Here is a 14347-nt window from a genome sequence, read left to right on the forward strand (position 1 = left end):
AGGCTTGTAATAACTTACGCAATGATTTAGGCACAGGGAAGTAATTGTTCGGAAAACAGCACGGGATCACGGCATACCACGAGGTAGTTTGCAATAAGGAGACAGAATGTAAACAAATGCACGCGTTTTTATGACAGGTCACACAAGGAAGTGAAGCCACAGCTAAAATGGCGCAAGGTGATTAAAGCAAATCAGATAAGCTGTGGTACACTTGGGGGGATAATGTTGGAACCTCGCACCAAACTACCTGTCAGAAACGGGACATTTAAAACAAGCGTAGGCGTGAAACGATCAAGACACGAAGCGTAACCGAAGAAAGGGGTTTAAAAAGGCCGCAAAACAGGAACGAGTCTCTTTTCTAAACCAACCGCGGAAAACCGACAAATTTTTTGGCGCGTAATAGTACAATAAATCGTTTTTGGCAAGAAATTTAATCCGCCTTGATTTTAGTTCCCAACACTATCGGAGCCACGTATATTTTAGGACAAATTTCGAGAAACAATGACCTTACCAATGAAATTCTTTGAATCATTTGTACATTTCTCTTTTCACTCTGTGCAAAAGTAAAATCTTTCTTTGTAATGTGAAATTATAATGGTCAATCGCATTTCAATGACAGCAAATCGTAGCAGGCTACTTGTGGATTTGCTCCTGGTGACGATATTTTTTTCATAATTCCATCGTAGTTCACATTGATTTTAATGCAACAGAGCGATTCACTTCATTCTTCAGCTGATTGTCGATAAAGCAGTTGAGTTTTTGGTAGTGTGACGGTGATGAAAATTTCCTAAAACTTGAACAATACTGTACACTGTTTTGTAAGATAGCCTGACAGGAACAGGGCACATATTTTCTGTGATCGAAGCTTGTGGAAGCCGGTTTGAGCATAATCACAAGTAAGTAGGACTACCTCGCGTCTACCTTTACCGTTTTATACTTAGAAAAGTTATAAATCTTACCAAAGATTTCACTGATTTTCGAACGCATTGTACTAAGATTCGCAAAGCATATTTGTGTCATTTTCTTTGCACTATCAAGCATATTCGATTATTTTAATCGAAGCGTCTTGATCTAAAGCTGAACAATGTTTCCGGGATTCGTTTACTTAAGAGCAATTAATCTAGTTAAGAAAGGCGATTTAGAGTTGTAATTTGAGAGAGACTGTGGACCGATTGTAAAATCAACCGCCTTTTAAAATTATCTTTATGCTTATATAGTGAAATCTAAGCCTCTAAGGTTAACCTCCTAAAGACTTACAGCTTAGAGAGGCGTTTATCTTAGCGGACTCAAATCATCGTAGGTATTGCTCCTGAGACAAACCTGCCATGGGTAAAATTCCCTGTACTGAAATTTGGCTTTCGACTAACACCAAACAAAATATTTCTGAAAATTGCCTTGGAAACAGTACACTTACAGAAAGAACAAAAGCAAGGGCAGCTGAGGTCAAGCTTTAATCAATTCAAGCTTTATTTATAACAAAGATGGTGTGAAATTTGTGACACATTTGGCAACCAGATGTTTGTCAAATGTGAGCTTTCATTTGGTTTTCCGGGTTTGGTTTTTTTACACGGGTTTCTTAAATTATACCTAGCGTGCCTGTGTTTTATCAACTATCCGTGCATTGTGAATGCGGCAAACGTTTTCCTGTTTATGCCTAGGTTTTGCGGAAGTTTTATTGTTTATATGTGGCACGTTTTCCTTATTTATGTTCTGGGGTAAAACACAAGAACGTTTACGCTTCTGGTGTTTAACGTTTCTTTCCTGGCTGCTGGATATGCGCTTACGCTTCTGGTGGTTAACGTCTTTTTACCTGGCTTTTGACAATGCTAAGTTAGATGTGACCTACTGTTAGCAGTAAATCTGCTACACAGTATTCAATAGTGAACGCTTTTTAGTTGAACGCTGTATAGTTGGCTGAAAGTTCATTAAAGAAGCATGCGTTTGTATAGAAAATCCGATATTTGAAAAAATCAAAAAAAAAACTTATTAGCCGCGTTTCGACGAAACGATTTCTGCTTGCAAACTCGTGTTAAAATCACCGTTTCCCATGCAATGGAAAATCAAACAGAGCTGGGCAAATCTTATTCATGCAATTTTTGTCGATGGCAAGAATCTTTACTTGTAATCTTTTAATAGGTGCAAAGAAAACTGTGTATTTTGTTATTTAAACTTTTTTTGGATGCCTGCACTTGAGAGAACATTCTTTTAAAAGTTTTTAGTGATTTTCGTATTGTAAAAACATGTGTTGATGTGTTAACCAGAATCGTGTCATGGAAACGCAAAACTATTCGCGTTTCTTTTTTTGACTGTGGAAGGGGAAAGATTCGCCATTAAACGATCTTTCCGTGAAGAGTTATCTATTGCCTGTTGAAAAAAAATCATTTTGGCAAAAAACTTGCCAACTAAAAAGCACATAGGGTAACTGTACCAGTATTGGGCAGGTTAATTCAGCAGCAGCTCGTACACTTACAGTTTTTATTATTTTTCATGAAAGTGACATTATTTGGAACGATAAACTATCGTATTATGTTCTGCTATTTTTTATTTTCCAATTTAAATGTATTTTTTAGAGATATTCGTGAAAATGCAAACACTGTTTTTGTTATTATTTTCGGCAGGCTGTGCTCCTATTTTCGGCAACGCGAATATGGGTCAGAAAACGTTTTAATTAATGCCAATAGGTAGACAAAAATGTTAAAAACAGTTTTACACTTTCACTTTCCTAAGATTGGTGTTGAAAATTGCTTAAATTATTAATTTTATGTTGCCCATTTTGGGCATTTTGCCGCCAATTTTTACAGTCACTTTGATGTAGGCTACAAACAAAGTAGGAATTCGAGAAATGAGACTGCCTGACTGACGGCTATAGAGTACGGTTCCGACTGTCTCACAAATTATTGTTTTTCTCTCAAGTCATTGGATTATGCATAGTGAAATTGGTGATATTTGATACAAGAAATGTGGTTTTATGTGTCGACATGCGCATTGTAGTGTTCTTCTTGTCAACTTTTTAATGATTATTCAGCAAAATCAAAAGTATGTTATTGTTTCATGTTTCGGCAGGAGCCCACAGCATTGATCTGTCAAAAATCAACATTCCCTGTTTACCTATACCTACAGTCAGTCCAAAAAGTATTCGTCTAGCTGAATATTTTGCAGAAAAAGGCGAATTATGGCCGCAATAGGCATGGGGTGGTAAAAGTAATCATGGACCATCAATACACACGTTTTGCTAAAAAATAAGCATTTAAATAGTACTATATCAACCAAAATACATAAAAAACTAAAAAAAAAGTCGTTTGATGGGCGCGCAAAAAGTATTCATCCATCAGACTTTTGGCGTAATATGCGTAAGAAAACAAAGGTTGTGGAATCAAAAAATGTCCTGATCTTGTTTCTTATTGCATTTATGACTATTGGTGACTACTTGCACAACGCAAGAACTCATTTGAACCTTTAAAAAGGCGTATTTTTGATCCACTCATCCTACAAGACTTGTTCCAATTATTCTCTGGTGCAAATATTGCATTTCCGGACTACGTGGCCAAGTTCCATTGAAAAAATGGCAAATGACATCACATTGAGAGTCTATTAAATCATTTTCATCAGTTTGTTTTCAGCTGGTTTGGCGTTTCGAGCAATGACAATGCTCTGTATGTTTTCCAGCTCGACTGTTCTTAATACATGTGATACATTTTAAGTAAAATTTCTCAGAACTGGGACTCAAAGTACTTAAAAACTGCATGAATATGTTTCCCCATCTCGTCTCCAATCATTTTGAATCATTTTTCTAGCTCACCTTACCTCACTGAGCCCTAGTATCATGACTCCATGTTGCTACCGATACACGAGATTTTGATGTTGCATCTTAGTAGACTGTTTTCGCTATGGTAGACGTCAGCCGTATGACCTTTTCGATTTAAACATGTTTTAATATGTTAGTAGAGCCTAATTTGAAACAAATTCCTGAATTATTTGATGCACCTTAACAGATTTGGCCACTTTCTGTGTATGATATTATTCAAACAAAACATGTTTGAAACAACTCACTCATTCAAGCTATTACATGACCAGCTACGATGAAATGCAGCATGACCCATCAACCAAACGTGACCCATCTATTCTCCTGACCTTATTGGCCATCACAAAATGCACTGATTCTTTCGTAAAATTTGATTTTTTGGACATTAAACCGATTCTTTCATTAGATTAACCGTCAAGGATGGCTACTAACATGGCAGTTTGTCACACAATTAGTGTCAGAAAAATGGCCAAACTCTGATCAAATAAAGGAACGAGGCCTCCCACACATTTTGTAACCTTCAAAAATGGGTAGGATAGGTTATGCATAAGTTAAAGATACGATTTGCGCCTTCATGCTTCAATCATTTAACTTCCCCGCCTTTAGTGCCTCTCTGACCGCTTGAAGTGCAATTGAAACAACAGAAATGTATTAATTTAGAAGGAAGTCATCAGTAGATTGATAATAATACATTTAATTCACGTCTACGTAGTGTTTGTCCAGCGTAAATAATTAAAAAGCTAGATGGACGAATACTTTTTGCGCGCCCATCAAACGACTTTTTTAGTTTTTTATGTATTTTGGTTGATACAGTACTATTTAAATGCTTATTTTTTAGCAAAACGTGTGTATTGATGGTCCCTTTATCAAACCTCATCATTACTTTTATCTCCCTATACGCATTGCGGCCATAATTCGCCTTTTTCTTTAAAATATTCAGCTAGACGAATACTTTTTTGGACTGACCGTATGTATACTTTACCTTCTTGAATAAAAAAAAAGAGTCAACATGTTCGTTCCCGACATCAAACCCCTAGTGCAGTGGTTTTAAACCGGTTGAAAACCGCTGCCCTAGTGGAAAGTGGATGGTGATTCGATATGATACGATGATAGCGATTTCGATGTGAAATATTACTCTTTGGTGGATTCTGATATTCTGTAACAAATATCAAACAAAATCCATAACTGTGCATTTAGCTATTACGTCGTTAAAAATGTCTTCTCGTTTTGATTTATGTAAAAAATATGGAGTATTGGCACTTGTAATTGGTGCCTACTTTGATCTCCAGGGTGGCCACTCAACCGGGAAAACCGGGAAAACCGGGAATTAGCCGGGAATTTTATTTTTCCGGGGAAAAAACCGGGAAAACCGGGAAATTATCACAAACTTTTGTCATCACTGTTTACCATCGTACTAATCTTACTAATCGATGAGGAACGTTTATGCGTTTATTTTTTCCAGTGTCCTCTTCGATCGTTTGTCTGGCTGCCCGGTTGGAAATCATGGAGGAGCGGATTGGGTCATTGGAGCGGGAGGTGAAATTAAGTAACCTAAAGCTATCCCGAATAGAAGAAAAGTTGAAAGAGCAGACACGGCAATTGTCGATGTTGATCGACCAAAAAGTGTTGAACGAGCCACAAAAACAGGAGCAGGTGCCGCAGCCGATAGAGGAAACAGAAAAGGATAAGGATGACGAGCAAATCCCGGTTCTGCCAGTAAGAACCGTAACAGACCTTAATATATTGAACCGTAGATGTGCCATAAATGAAGCGTTTTTACAGCAAATGGTAAGAGTAAACGTGGGTAATGACCATTAACCGGAGGAGTTAACCGATTTGTATCTTTCAGGCGGAAAAATTACAACAGATTGTGTTCGCATCGGAAAAGAGAAACCGGAACGCCAGACGAGTGATGGAGACGCTCGTCACGTACGACGTTCTATGCCAATTTAATTGGACTGGAAGAAATGCCAAAAATTACCGTACGTATTTAAGCACATTGTCGTCTCTCTCTCTCTCCTCTCTCTCTCTCTCTCTCTCTCTTCTTTCGCTCGCAAAATCCAAATCTAATCTAAATATTCTTTCTTTTCGCTCTCTTTTCTCTTCAGTAGCCACAACCAAGAACAGGTTTGCAAACCTGCATGGCATTATCGCTCTGCTAGTCAAAGCCCTCAGTTTTGGGCTTAATGCAGAGCAGACGGAGCAGGAGCGATCATCCATTACCAACAGTGTTCGCAATGCCGTGAACAAATCATCGCAAATCAGAAGCGATTCTGCCAGACACGAAATGAATGAAAGCTCCTGTAGGGGGGTGGACGTCGTACGTGACGAGCGTCTCCATCACTCGGCTCACGTTCCGGGCTCTCGTTTGCGATGCGACCACCTCCTGTTGTAATTCTTGGCGCTGCCTCATGCTCATGATGTTCCTGCTCGTCTTCCTGATCCTCATCTGTTTCCTCTATCGCGTTGTGCTCTTCGCTGCTCAGCTGCGGCACATGCTCCTGAACCTCATCTTCATTCGCCGAATGCCGTTCCGCATCGGGTTGTCGAGCAGCTACTGTTTGTTCGATTAACATCGACAATAGCCGTGTCTGCTCGTCCTATTTTGCTCCATTCTGGATAGCCGCGGGTGAGACAATCTGCTCGCCCGATAGCCCTATTGCAACCTTGCACCTCGGTACACACTTAGCACGCGGTATGGTGAGCGTGACCGAACCCTCGACCCCTCAGCTTCAATCAGCGATAGCCTAACTAACTAGGCGATTTCAGGGTTCCGGGGCTGTTCAGACAAGATGATCAAGAAGCAAAGAAGATGATAAAATTTGTAAAATAAAATATGATCTAGGGTAACGCGGTTCCTTTCTAGCGATTGCTTGAGTATTTTTTGATTAACTTACAAGTTATTTACGGAAGAGAAAGAGATAGAGAGAGAGAAAGATAGAGAGAGAGATAGAGAGAGAGAGAGAGAGAGAGAGAGAGAGAGAGAGAGAGAGAGAGAGAGAGAGAGAGAGAGAGAGAGAGAGTGGGGGATAGAGAAAGAGCGCAGTGCTATACCAAAGCCTCATCAGCTGAACGCATTCTATTCCGCAACCCCATGTGCATCAAAGCTGTGTACAACTGTATCGTTCGTTCGGTTCTGGAATATTCGTGCGTAGTCTGGAGCCCAACTACCGCTTCTTCAATTGCTCGACTTGAGGCGATTCAACGTAAGCTCACGAGATATGCCCTACGCCTACTTCCCTGGCAGGATCGCAATAATCTTCCTCCGTATGCTGCGCGGTGCCGTCTTCTAGGCCTTGAACCTCTTTCGGTTAGAAGACGCAATGCACAGTGTTCTTTCATCGCTGGATTGCTAAATGGCTCTATCGACTCATCGCCTTTGTTGCATCGAGTCGATATATATGCACCATCCCGAACACTTAGGTCTAGAGAAACTCTACGGCTCGCTCAACCCCGTTCCAGTGCTGGTCGGTCAGACCCTATGTTCCGCATGTCGGCTGTCTTCAACACTGTCTCGGATTGCTTCGACTTCGACATCTCAACTCAGTGCCTCAAGGAACGTCTCCGGCTTTTGCCGGGGCCGCAGTGAATTGCGATGCAAATCTTGTTTTTGCTATGTATTTTTTTTTTTATTGAACTGTTATATCTTAATTAGGCCATACGGCCCGTTGAAGATTAATAAATAATAATATAATAATAATAAGTTATCGTACAAATAAATCTTGATCGTGAACAAACCAATGCCAATATCAAACAGCGTTAATACTGCTTCAAACATATCACAACTACTCTAAACCTATTATTGGGGTCCTTTCCGTTTTAAAATGGTAGGTTGAAATTTCAGCCTGTCAGCTGTTTGCATTGTATAGCAGTTTTCGAGCAGCTATCTACGTGCGTATAATGTACAGGTGGGCTTATCCCAAGGTGTATGAATTTAGAAGACAGATTTTTATCGCTTCTGTTTCTGAATGAAGATTTTAAGAGTGTTTTGAGTATTCGTCAAGTCTCCAGAAAGCTTGTTTGAACAAAAGTTTTCACCCATCCTGTCAAAAAGTGATATTAAAATTTGGTGGTGTTTATATTTATCCCAAGGTGCATTCAAGAGATCCGGTGATGGAATCCAGAATAGAAGTATATGCAGTCCAGGTGTTCTCATAGCATGTTTTTTATAAACAAATTTGAATATCACTTTTTGACAGTGTTGCCACGGTTGTAGCAATCTATTTATTTGAGTAGTGTTTTAGACCTTCTTAGAACTGGCGCTCGCGTATTATAAATTTTCGCCGCACAGTTTAAAAATTGGTCTGTTTTCTCTCGCTTGACTTTTGCTACTAACTTCCTCGATGGCGGCTATTCTTCGTCAGCTGATCCGTCTTGACCCCGCTTGACCCTGTTTTGTGACCGCTGCCGAACTTGTTTCTAATTGGCCCTATTTTTGGATCAGTTTGTTGTCTCGCCTTAAGGGTTATCTTTTCATCCTTTTCTCCTTTCCTAGCGCCATCTGGTGTTATTTGCTATAGCTATTCGAGCTGTCCGCTGACAGCTCGTTGTTTTGATATTGTTTGGTGCATCTAATATGCACGAGGATGATATCGTGTCAACAGACAGGATAGGTGAAGACTTTTGCACAAAAAAGCTTTCTGGAGGCTAGACGAATACACAAAACACTCTTAAAATCTCCATTCAGAAACAGAAGCGATAAAAATCAGCCTTCTAAATTCATACACCTTGAGATAATCCCACCTGTATATTATACCCACTTAGATAGCTGCTCGAAAACTGCGATACAATGCAAACAGCTGACAGGTTGAATTTTTAGCCAACGAACTTAAAACGGAAAGGACCCCTTTGACAGATTAAATGTCAAATCAGTACAATTTGCTGCCAGTTCGGTATATATTGCATTTTTGCTAACAAATTGAAACCGCTAAAAGCCAGAAATATTAGAATTTTCTGCACGAATCATATCAAATAAACGATAAAGTGTATACAAGTATTAATATAAATCAGAAACTGCGTGTAATAAATAGTATTTTAGTCAAAAAACGTGAAATTCGACTTAGGCGGCTTTATTTGACTCAAAATTAAGAAACCCCCTGAAATCTCCTGCATCTATTCGTGAGGTGCATCATCAGCGTCTTGCGAGTAACAGCATAATGTATGGCTGCTGTTTTATAGGAAATCCGTTCTTCGCAGATTTTTATGTTTTCTTCAGTGGCTGGTTGGTCCATGACTTCTGTTTACCCTTTTTTAAGGTTGTGTGATGACATCTGTTAATCAATCATTGATAGCAGATGAAAATATCTTTGCCACGTGGTAAAGTCTTTACATTTTAGTGTCATGATGGTACAAAGCAATATTCGTAAAGCCTTTTTTGTCGTTTTTTCATCAGTTGTTTGCTCATGCAAAACTTCCAAAAATATAAAGAATGCATATTTATATCGCTTAAGATCTATAGTAGCCAAGTTAGATCCACACACGAGCGCACGATTGAAAATTTGTTTGTACAAATTTGATAGATATCATGCCAAAAAATGGTTCTCAAATGCGTTGTCACACCTCCAGATTGGATATTATATTGTTCAATTATTCACTAATAACTTTTATCCAGTTTTAATGACAAGTATCCAGCTTTCCCGTAATGCCCGTCTTTACTTACCATCCTCTAGATAACGATTTTTGAAAACGCTGTATGGTATAATAATTTGGAATTGATGTATCGATAAACCACGGCACACGAAGCATAGTGAACCGGGAAAACCCAAAAAAATCCTGGAAAACCGGGAAAAAACCGGGAATTAAAAATCCTGATTCGAGTGTCAAATTTTGAGATCCAGGAATGAATTTTTCCACCAACCTTGGGTTTCATTTCGTTCAAAGCAAGGTCCTATAAATTACTATAGGTTCGTTTATACAGTGCACATTGCACAGGGGTTTCATACAAAGTCCTCAGCAACGATTTCTTCTTTCTTACCGATCTACTACTTATTCATGATGGCGACCAAAATTAGAGTAAAAAACACACCTGCAGTCTATTTAGCCAGCATGGTTCAAAACACAAACCACAAAGTTCAAATAACAAATTGTTTCAACTTCCTTGATTTGGTTCAAATTGTGTTAAAAATGATATTCTAAAAGAGCAGTTAACCCGCTCGTGAAGTAACAAATAAACCATTGGGAATTTTATTGGTCAAAATTGTTGTCCCCACTATCATTCTTCATACAACATGCCGGATTAAATGTTCCTGGCAACTGATTGCTGATTGTGATAATAATTCGATTGTATTGGGTTTGGTATGTCTGGTGGAAATTGTCAATTATTGATTTATCACTATACCATATTTCAATAAGATAGGGAAAAAAGTATTTTTAGGATTGCCCCTTTTACTCGCATTTTCTAAATCTGTTTAAATCCAAGCTAGAACCCGTTTGGAAAAGTCATATTTATGTCAGAAACATCCGCAAAATCCGCTCCACTGATATTCCAAGCACGTAGCATTAGAGTTCAGGTGTTTGTTTTTTTACGCTGACTCAAAAATCGGATACGCTTCCATCTGCACGTTGCGAGCAAATCTTTCGGCAGGCAGTGTTGGTCGGTTCAAGTTCACCCCCCACCGTGCAGAAGAGGGCATCACTTTCCCCACTCGTCACAGACCAGTTATGTAAATTGATTTGAACAAAAAAAGAAGCTCAAACCAAGCCCATCGGCGTGCGGGTGTGAGATTTGGACCCGCCGAAAACAAAGGCGATCATCTTTGGCCAGTCAATTGCAGACAGTTCCATCAGCCGGATCATTTCGGGGCAGCATTTTCGTGAATCGCGGAAAAACAGAGCCAACGCCGCTCGCTTTTTGTCTCGCAAGCTTCAGAAACAAAGTGAAGTGACTTCAGTGAAGGAAAAATGAAGCTCCTTTGTGCCGGGCTAGTGTTGATTGTGGCGGTGCTTCATGTTGGCCACACGCTAACACCGATCGATTCGCCGGTCGATATGCTGGCGGAAGAGAGTCAGCTTCACAACGATCAAACCGTGGCGGAAGGCAACGACGAGACTATGCGGGAAAAGCGAGGACTGAAATATCAGTATCACTACAAGGAAAAGAGCTTCGGAGGAGGATTGCTGCCGTTCAAGCATACGGTCGAGAGGAAGGTCCACATCAAGCACGGACACCATGGGCTGCTCGGTGGACACTACCGCGAGGTGACCAAGGTCAAGCAATTCGGATTCGGACGCTAATTAAACGATGAACGGCGAACGAAATAGTGGACCGTTATGTTTACACAACAGTGCAGGATGAAGCAACAGCTGATGATGATTGCTGCTGTTGAGAAGGTCAGAGCACAACAGATAGTGTGCAGGCGGCGGAAAATGGAAAACAAATTTGACCTGAATTTGGGAAACAACGAACTGATACAATAAATATATGATTTTGATAATAATTATTACGGTTTGTCTTTTTTTTATGTGCAGTTACATAAGATCGCAAGATCTTGCGTCGACTTATTCGTATATGCCTTGTTGTTGGACCAGTGCTTTCGATTTTTGGAATAAAATCAAAAGCTCCATAACTACGAAAGCATTAAAATATTTCGGGGATAATGCGACGGTTTGTGTCTATGCATATCTATGCATCATTACCATATTGTGATTCTCTGATCCAATACAAGCAAAAGTTGAAGATTCAAAATGATAAATGAATGAGGTTGAAGAATGTACAATAAATGCTAATAATAACGACAGTCAATTCATCATGCAGTTGGCGTTTTTATACTGAAAACAAATTCAAGAAACAAATGGCTTAACCAAATTTCAGGCTGAACATGATTCTTTGAATGTACTTAAACCGGTATGATTGCGCATTTAACAGTTAATTGAGAGATTTAAATAGCATTTTAGTTTGTCTTTGCAAGATTATGTATGAATCCACTTTCTGTTAGTTTCAACTCATAATCATTTATCGTTGTACAATGTTTCAAAACTTTACTTGATATTGTAAATTCCCGCTCTCTCTCTCTCTCTCTTTTTATAAGTCATTTTGAAATAATTCAATTCTGGGATAAGATAGATTTGTTATATGTTGTTGTATATTTTGTGATTATGAAAATTGAAAATTCGTTTAAGTGATACTGCACAATTTTAAAGCAATGACAATCATGAAAAGCTACTTTACATCATTAGCATGGTATTGTTTTAATGACTACAATTTTAGAAATTATCAATAAATTTAAATTCTTTTTCGATGTAAATATCACAAATTTTAATCCACTTCGTGCTGAACATAACAAATAACCGAATAAAAATTATGTCCGTTCTCAAATACCAGTGTGCGCGTGGCACTGAGGGACGTTCAGTGGTCATACGCGTTAAATGCTTTTGATTTGATTTTGTACAGCGGTACGCTTTTTTTGCGTATGCTTGATACATAAATATAACCGTGCTTCTTAATTGTCAAGGCCAAATTATTTAGAGGCCAGCTGATTCGTCGTTAACGCATACAGGCATAAACTGCCTGCATATTTATCTTGCATTTTATAATAATTCATAATCGTGCTATGTCAAAGTCTAATGTAGAACGAGAATATTTCGATTGATTTATATCGTTATGATTTGAATTTAATTCCATTTTACTATCCTTATCATTTGCTACCTACTGCAACTACTTGGAGTAACGTTCTACGTGCACCTGCCCGGTATACACAGGATTTTGAGCCTTTTTTAGTAGCACGCAGCAGCTACAGGGGGTAGGTCCATTCTAGACTTGAACTCACGACGGGCATGTTGTGAAGTCGTGCAAGTTTGACGACTTTTTAGGACCTTTAAAAGTAGTATAAAGTATAAATAAGGTTTGATCTTTACAATAGGTAGGACTCCTCTGTGTTAGATAATAGATAATTGGGTAAAAACCCAATACCGCGCTGTAAATAAACCAGTGACAGTTCGAACATGCGACCTGGGAACTGTGGGTCGCTCCACACTCTTTGTGTCAGTTTCAATTGGTGTTGTTTTCATTTATGGCGGTTTGTTTACATTTCGTTGCGGTTATCATCAGTTCCCGTGGTTCGATATTCGGTCGAGCTTTCTTTTCGTCAACCTCATCGTGACGATCGTGGTGCTCGGTGGACTGTTGGCAACGATCGAAAAGCATCTGCCCACTGCCATCCGGCAGACGTTTGCTGCCCTCTGGTCGGTGGCCGGATTTGCCGTCATGATGTAGCCAGCGCGGGACTACGTAATCGCCTTCCTCGATACGTTGGCAACCAACAAGCGTATGGTGCGCACCACGCCTACCGAGACGATGGCATGACGGCATGCCATGACGCTGATCACGCTGCAGTGTTTGCGCCGGTTCCACAAGACCTGGTTCGTGCAGGTGTTCTCGAGCAAGCTGAAAATCACCCACCAGTTGTACGTGGAACACTTTCACAACTATCCGAAGCAAGCTCGTCAGGAAAACACTCGTCCCGTTCGTTCTGTGAGATCGACGGTGAGGGTGCGGATAATATCGTTCCGGTTGTTGGGCTTTTTTTAGGATCGAAAAAATGGTATGGTTGGTGTCCGGCTTTTTTTAGGTTGCTGGTTCCCGGCTGATGGGATTCAGCTGGTTTTCCTGGATCTTCTGTGAATGCCTTGTTCCACGGACCGGTCGTCGATGCACTCGAGGTGCACCGCATTGACGAGCGGCAGTAGCAGGATGCAATCGGCGCGGCCGAGCTGGCAGCGAAGCCGGTTCTCGGTGAGCCATTCACGCCGAATGAGGGCGGTCAAGAGCCGGCTGCATACGTTCGATATATTCGCTACGCGCACGATCAAACTGTGTAACGATGCCGAGTGTGTCCGGCCATCGCGACTAGGAAGTTAAGTTGCGTCGTCTATTGTGGTGCGATGCACTGTATGTTCCGGGTGTGCGATTGAGCTTCATGTTTGTTTCTTTTTTGTTCACAGACACCTTTTCATCAACAACTGGCATGACTATCGGCGCACGGTCGGTGGCTCTAGCGAAGGGGAGGGTGCGTTCCAATCGGCTGGCAGGACACAGATCGGATCGGTTAGGACAACGATCGGCATAGTACGGCTCGCGACCCGCATGTGGCTATTTGTTGACTAGGTGGAGGCTCTTTATCGTTCACACATTTTCAATAATTTTCATACATGTTCTCTTTTGGTTAATCTAGTTGCCTCTTCAAGTGCAAATCTACGAACATGTTTAGAAGATTTGGCTCTTTCGGTCGCAACGTTTGCGGAGTCGCTGGGGATATTGGATTGTAAGGAATGAATATACTGTCCGCAGGAACCAGATGATGACATCACCAAGGAGCTAATGCGCTAAAGCTTATCAGGAGGAGGCGAGAATGGTTTGATGTTTTTGGCACAGCTCCCACGTATCATCCATACCACACCAAATCATTATGGCGCAGCCGTGAATATGTACAACGTCATCCTGCTCGGGTAGGATGGTGACGGTCTCCCGCTCGGTATATCTTGACGGCAGTATAACGCAAGGCAAGTATACATATAGTTTCTGTACGTTTAATAAGTGTAAAGAATGCT

General features: G+C 40.3%; 1 protein-coding gene and 1 long non-coding RNA gene across 2 annotated transcripts; both read left to right on the forward strand.

Moving 5' to 3' along the window:
* Nucleotides 1–748: 748 nt before the first annotated feature.
* Nucleotides 749–6375, forward strand: LOC121602205. The gene is made up of 5 exons (XM_041930952.1): nt 749–896; nt 5265–5590; nt 5652–5784; nt 5911–6122; nt 6289–6375. Coding segments are annotated over exons 1-5 (759 nt in total). The 5' UTR covers nt 749–895.
* A 6382-nt stretch (nt 6376–12757) lies between these two features.
* On the forward strand, nt 12758–14298 carry LOC121602206. The gene is made up of 3 exons (XR_006006330.1): nt 12758–13676; nt 13742–13904; nt 13972–14298. It is a non-coding gene; the product is annotated as an uncharacterized LOC121602206 (long non-coding RNA).
* Nucleotides 14299–14347: the final 49 nt, after the last annotated feature.

The sequence above is a fragment of the Anopheles merus genome, unplaced genomic scaffold (assembly GCF_017562075.2).
Source record: "Anopheles merus strain MAF unplaced genomic scaffold, AmerM5.1 LNR4000358, whole genome shotgun sequence".
Classification (NCBI taxonomy): Eukaryota; Metazoa; Arthropoda; class Insecta; order Diptera; family Culicidae; genus Anopheles; species Anopheles merus.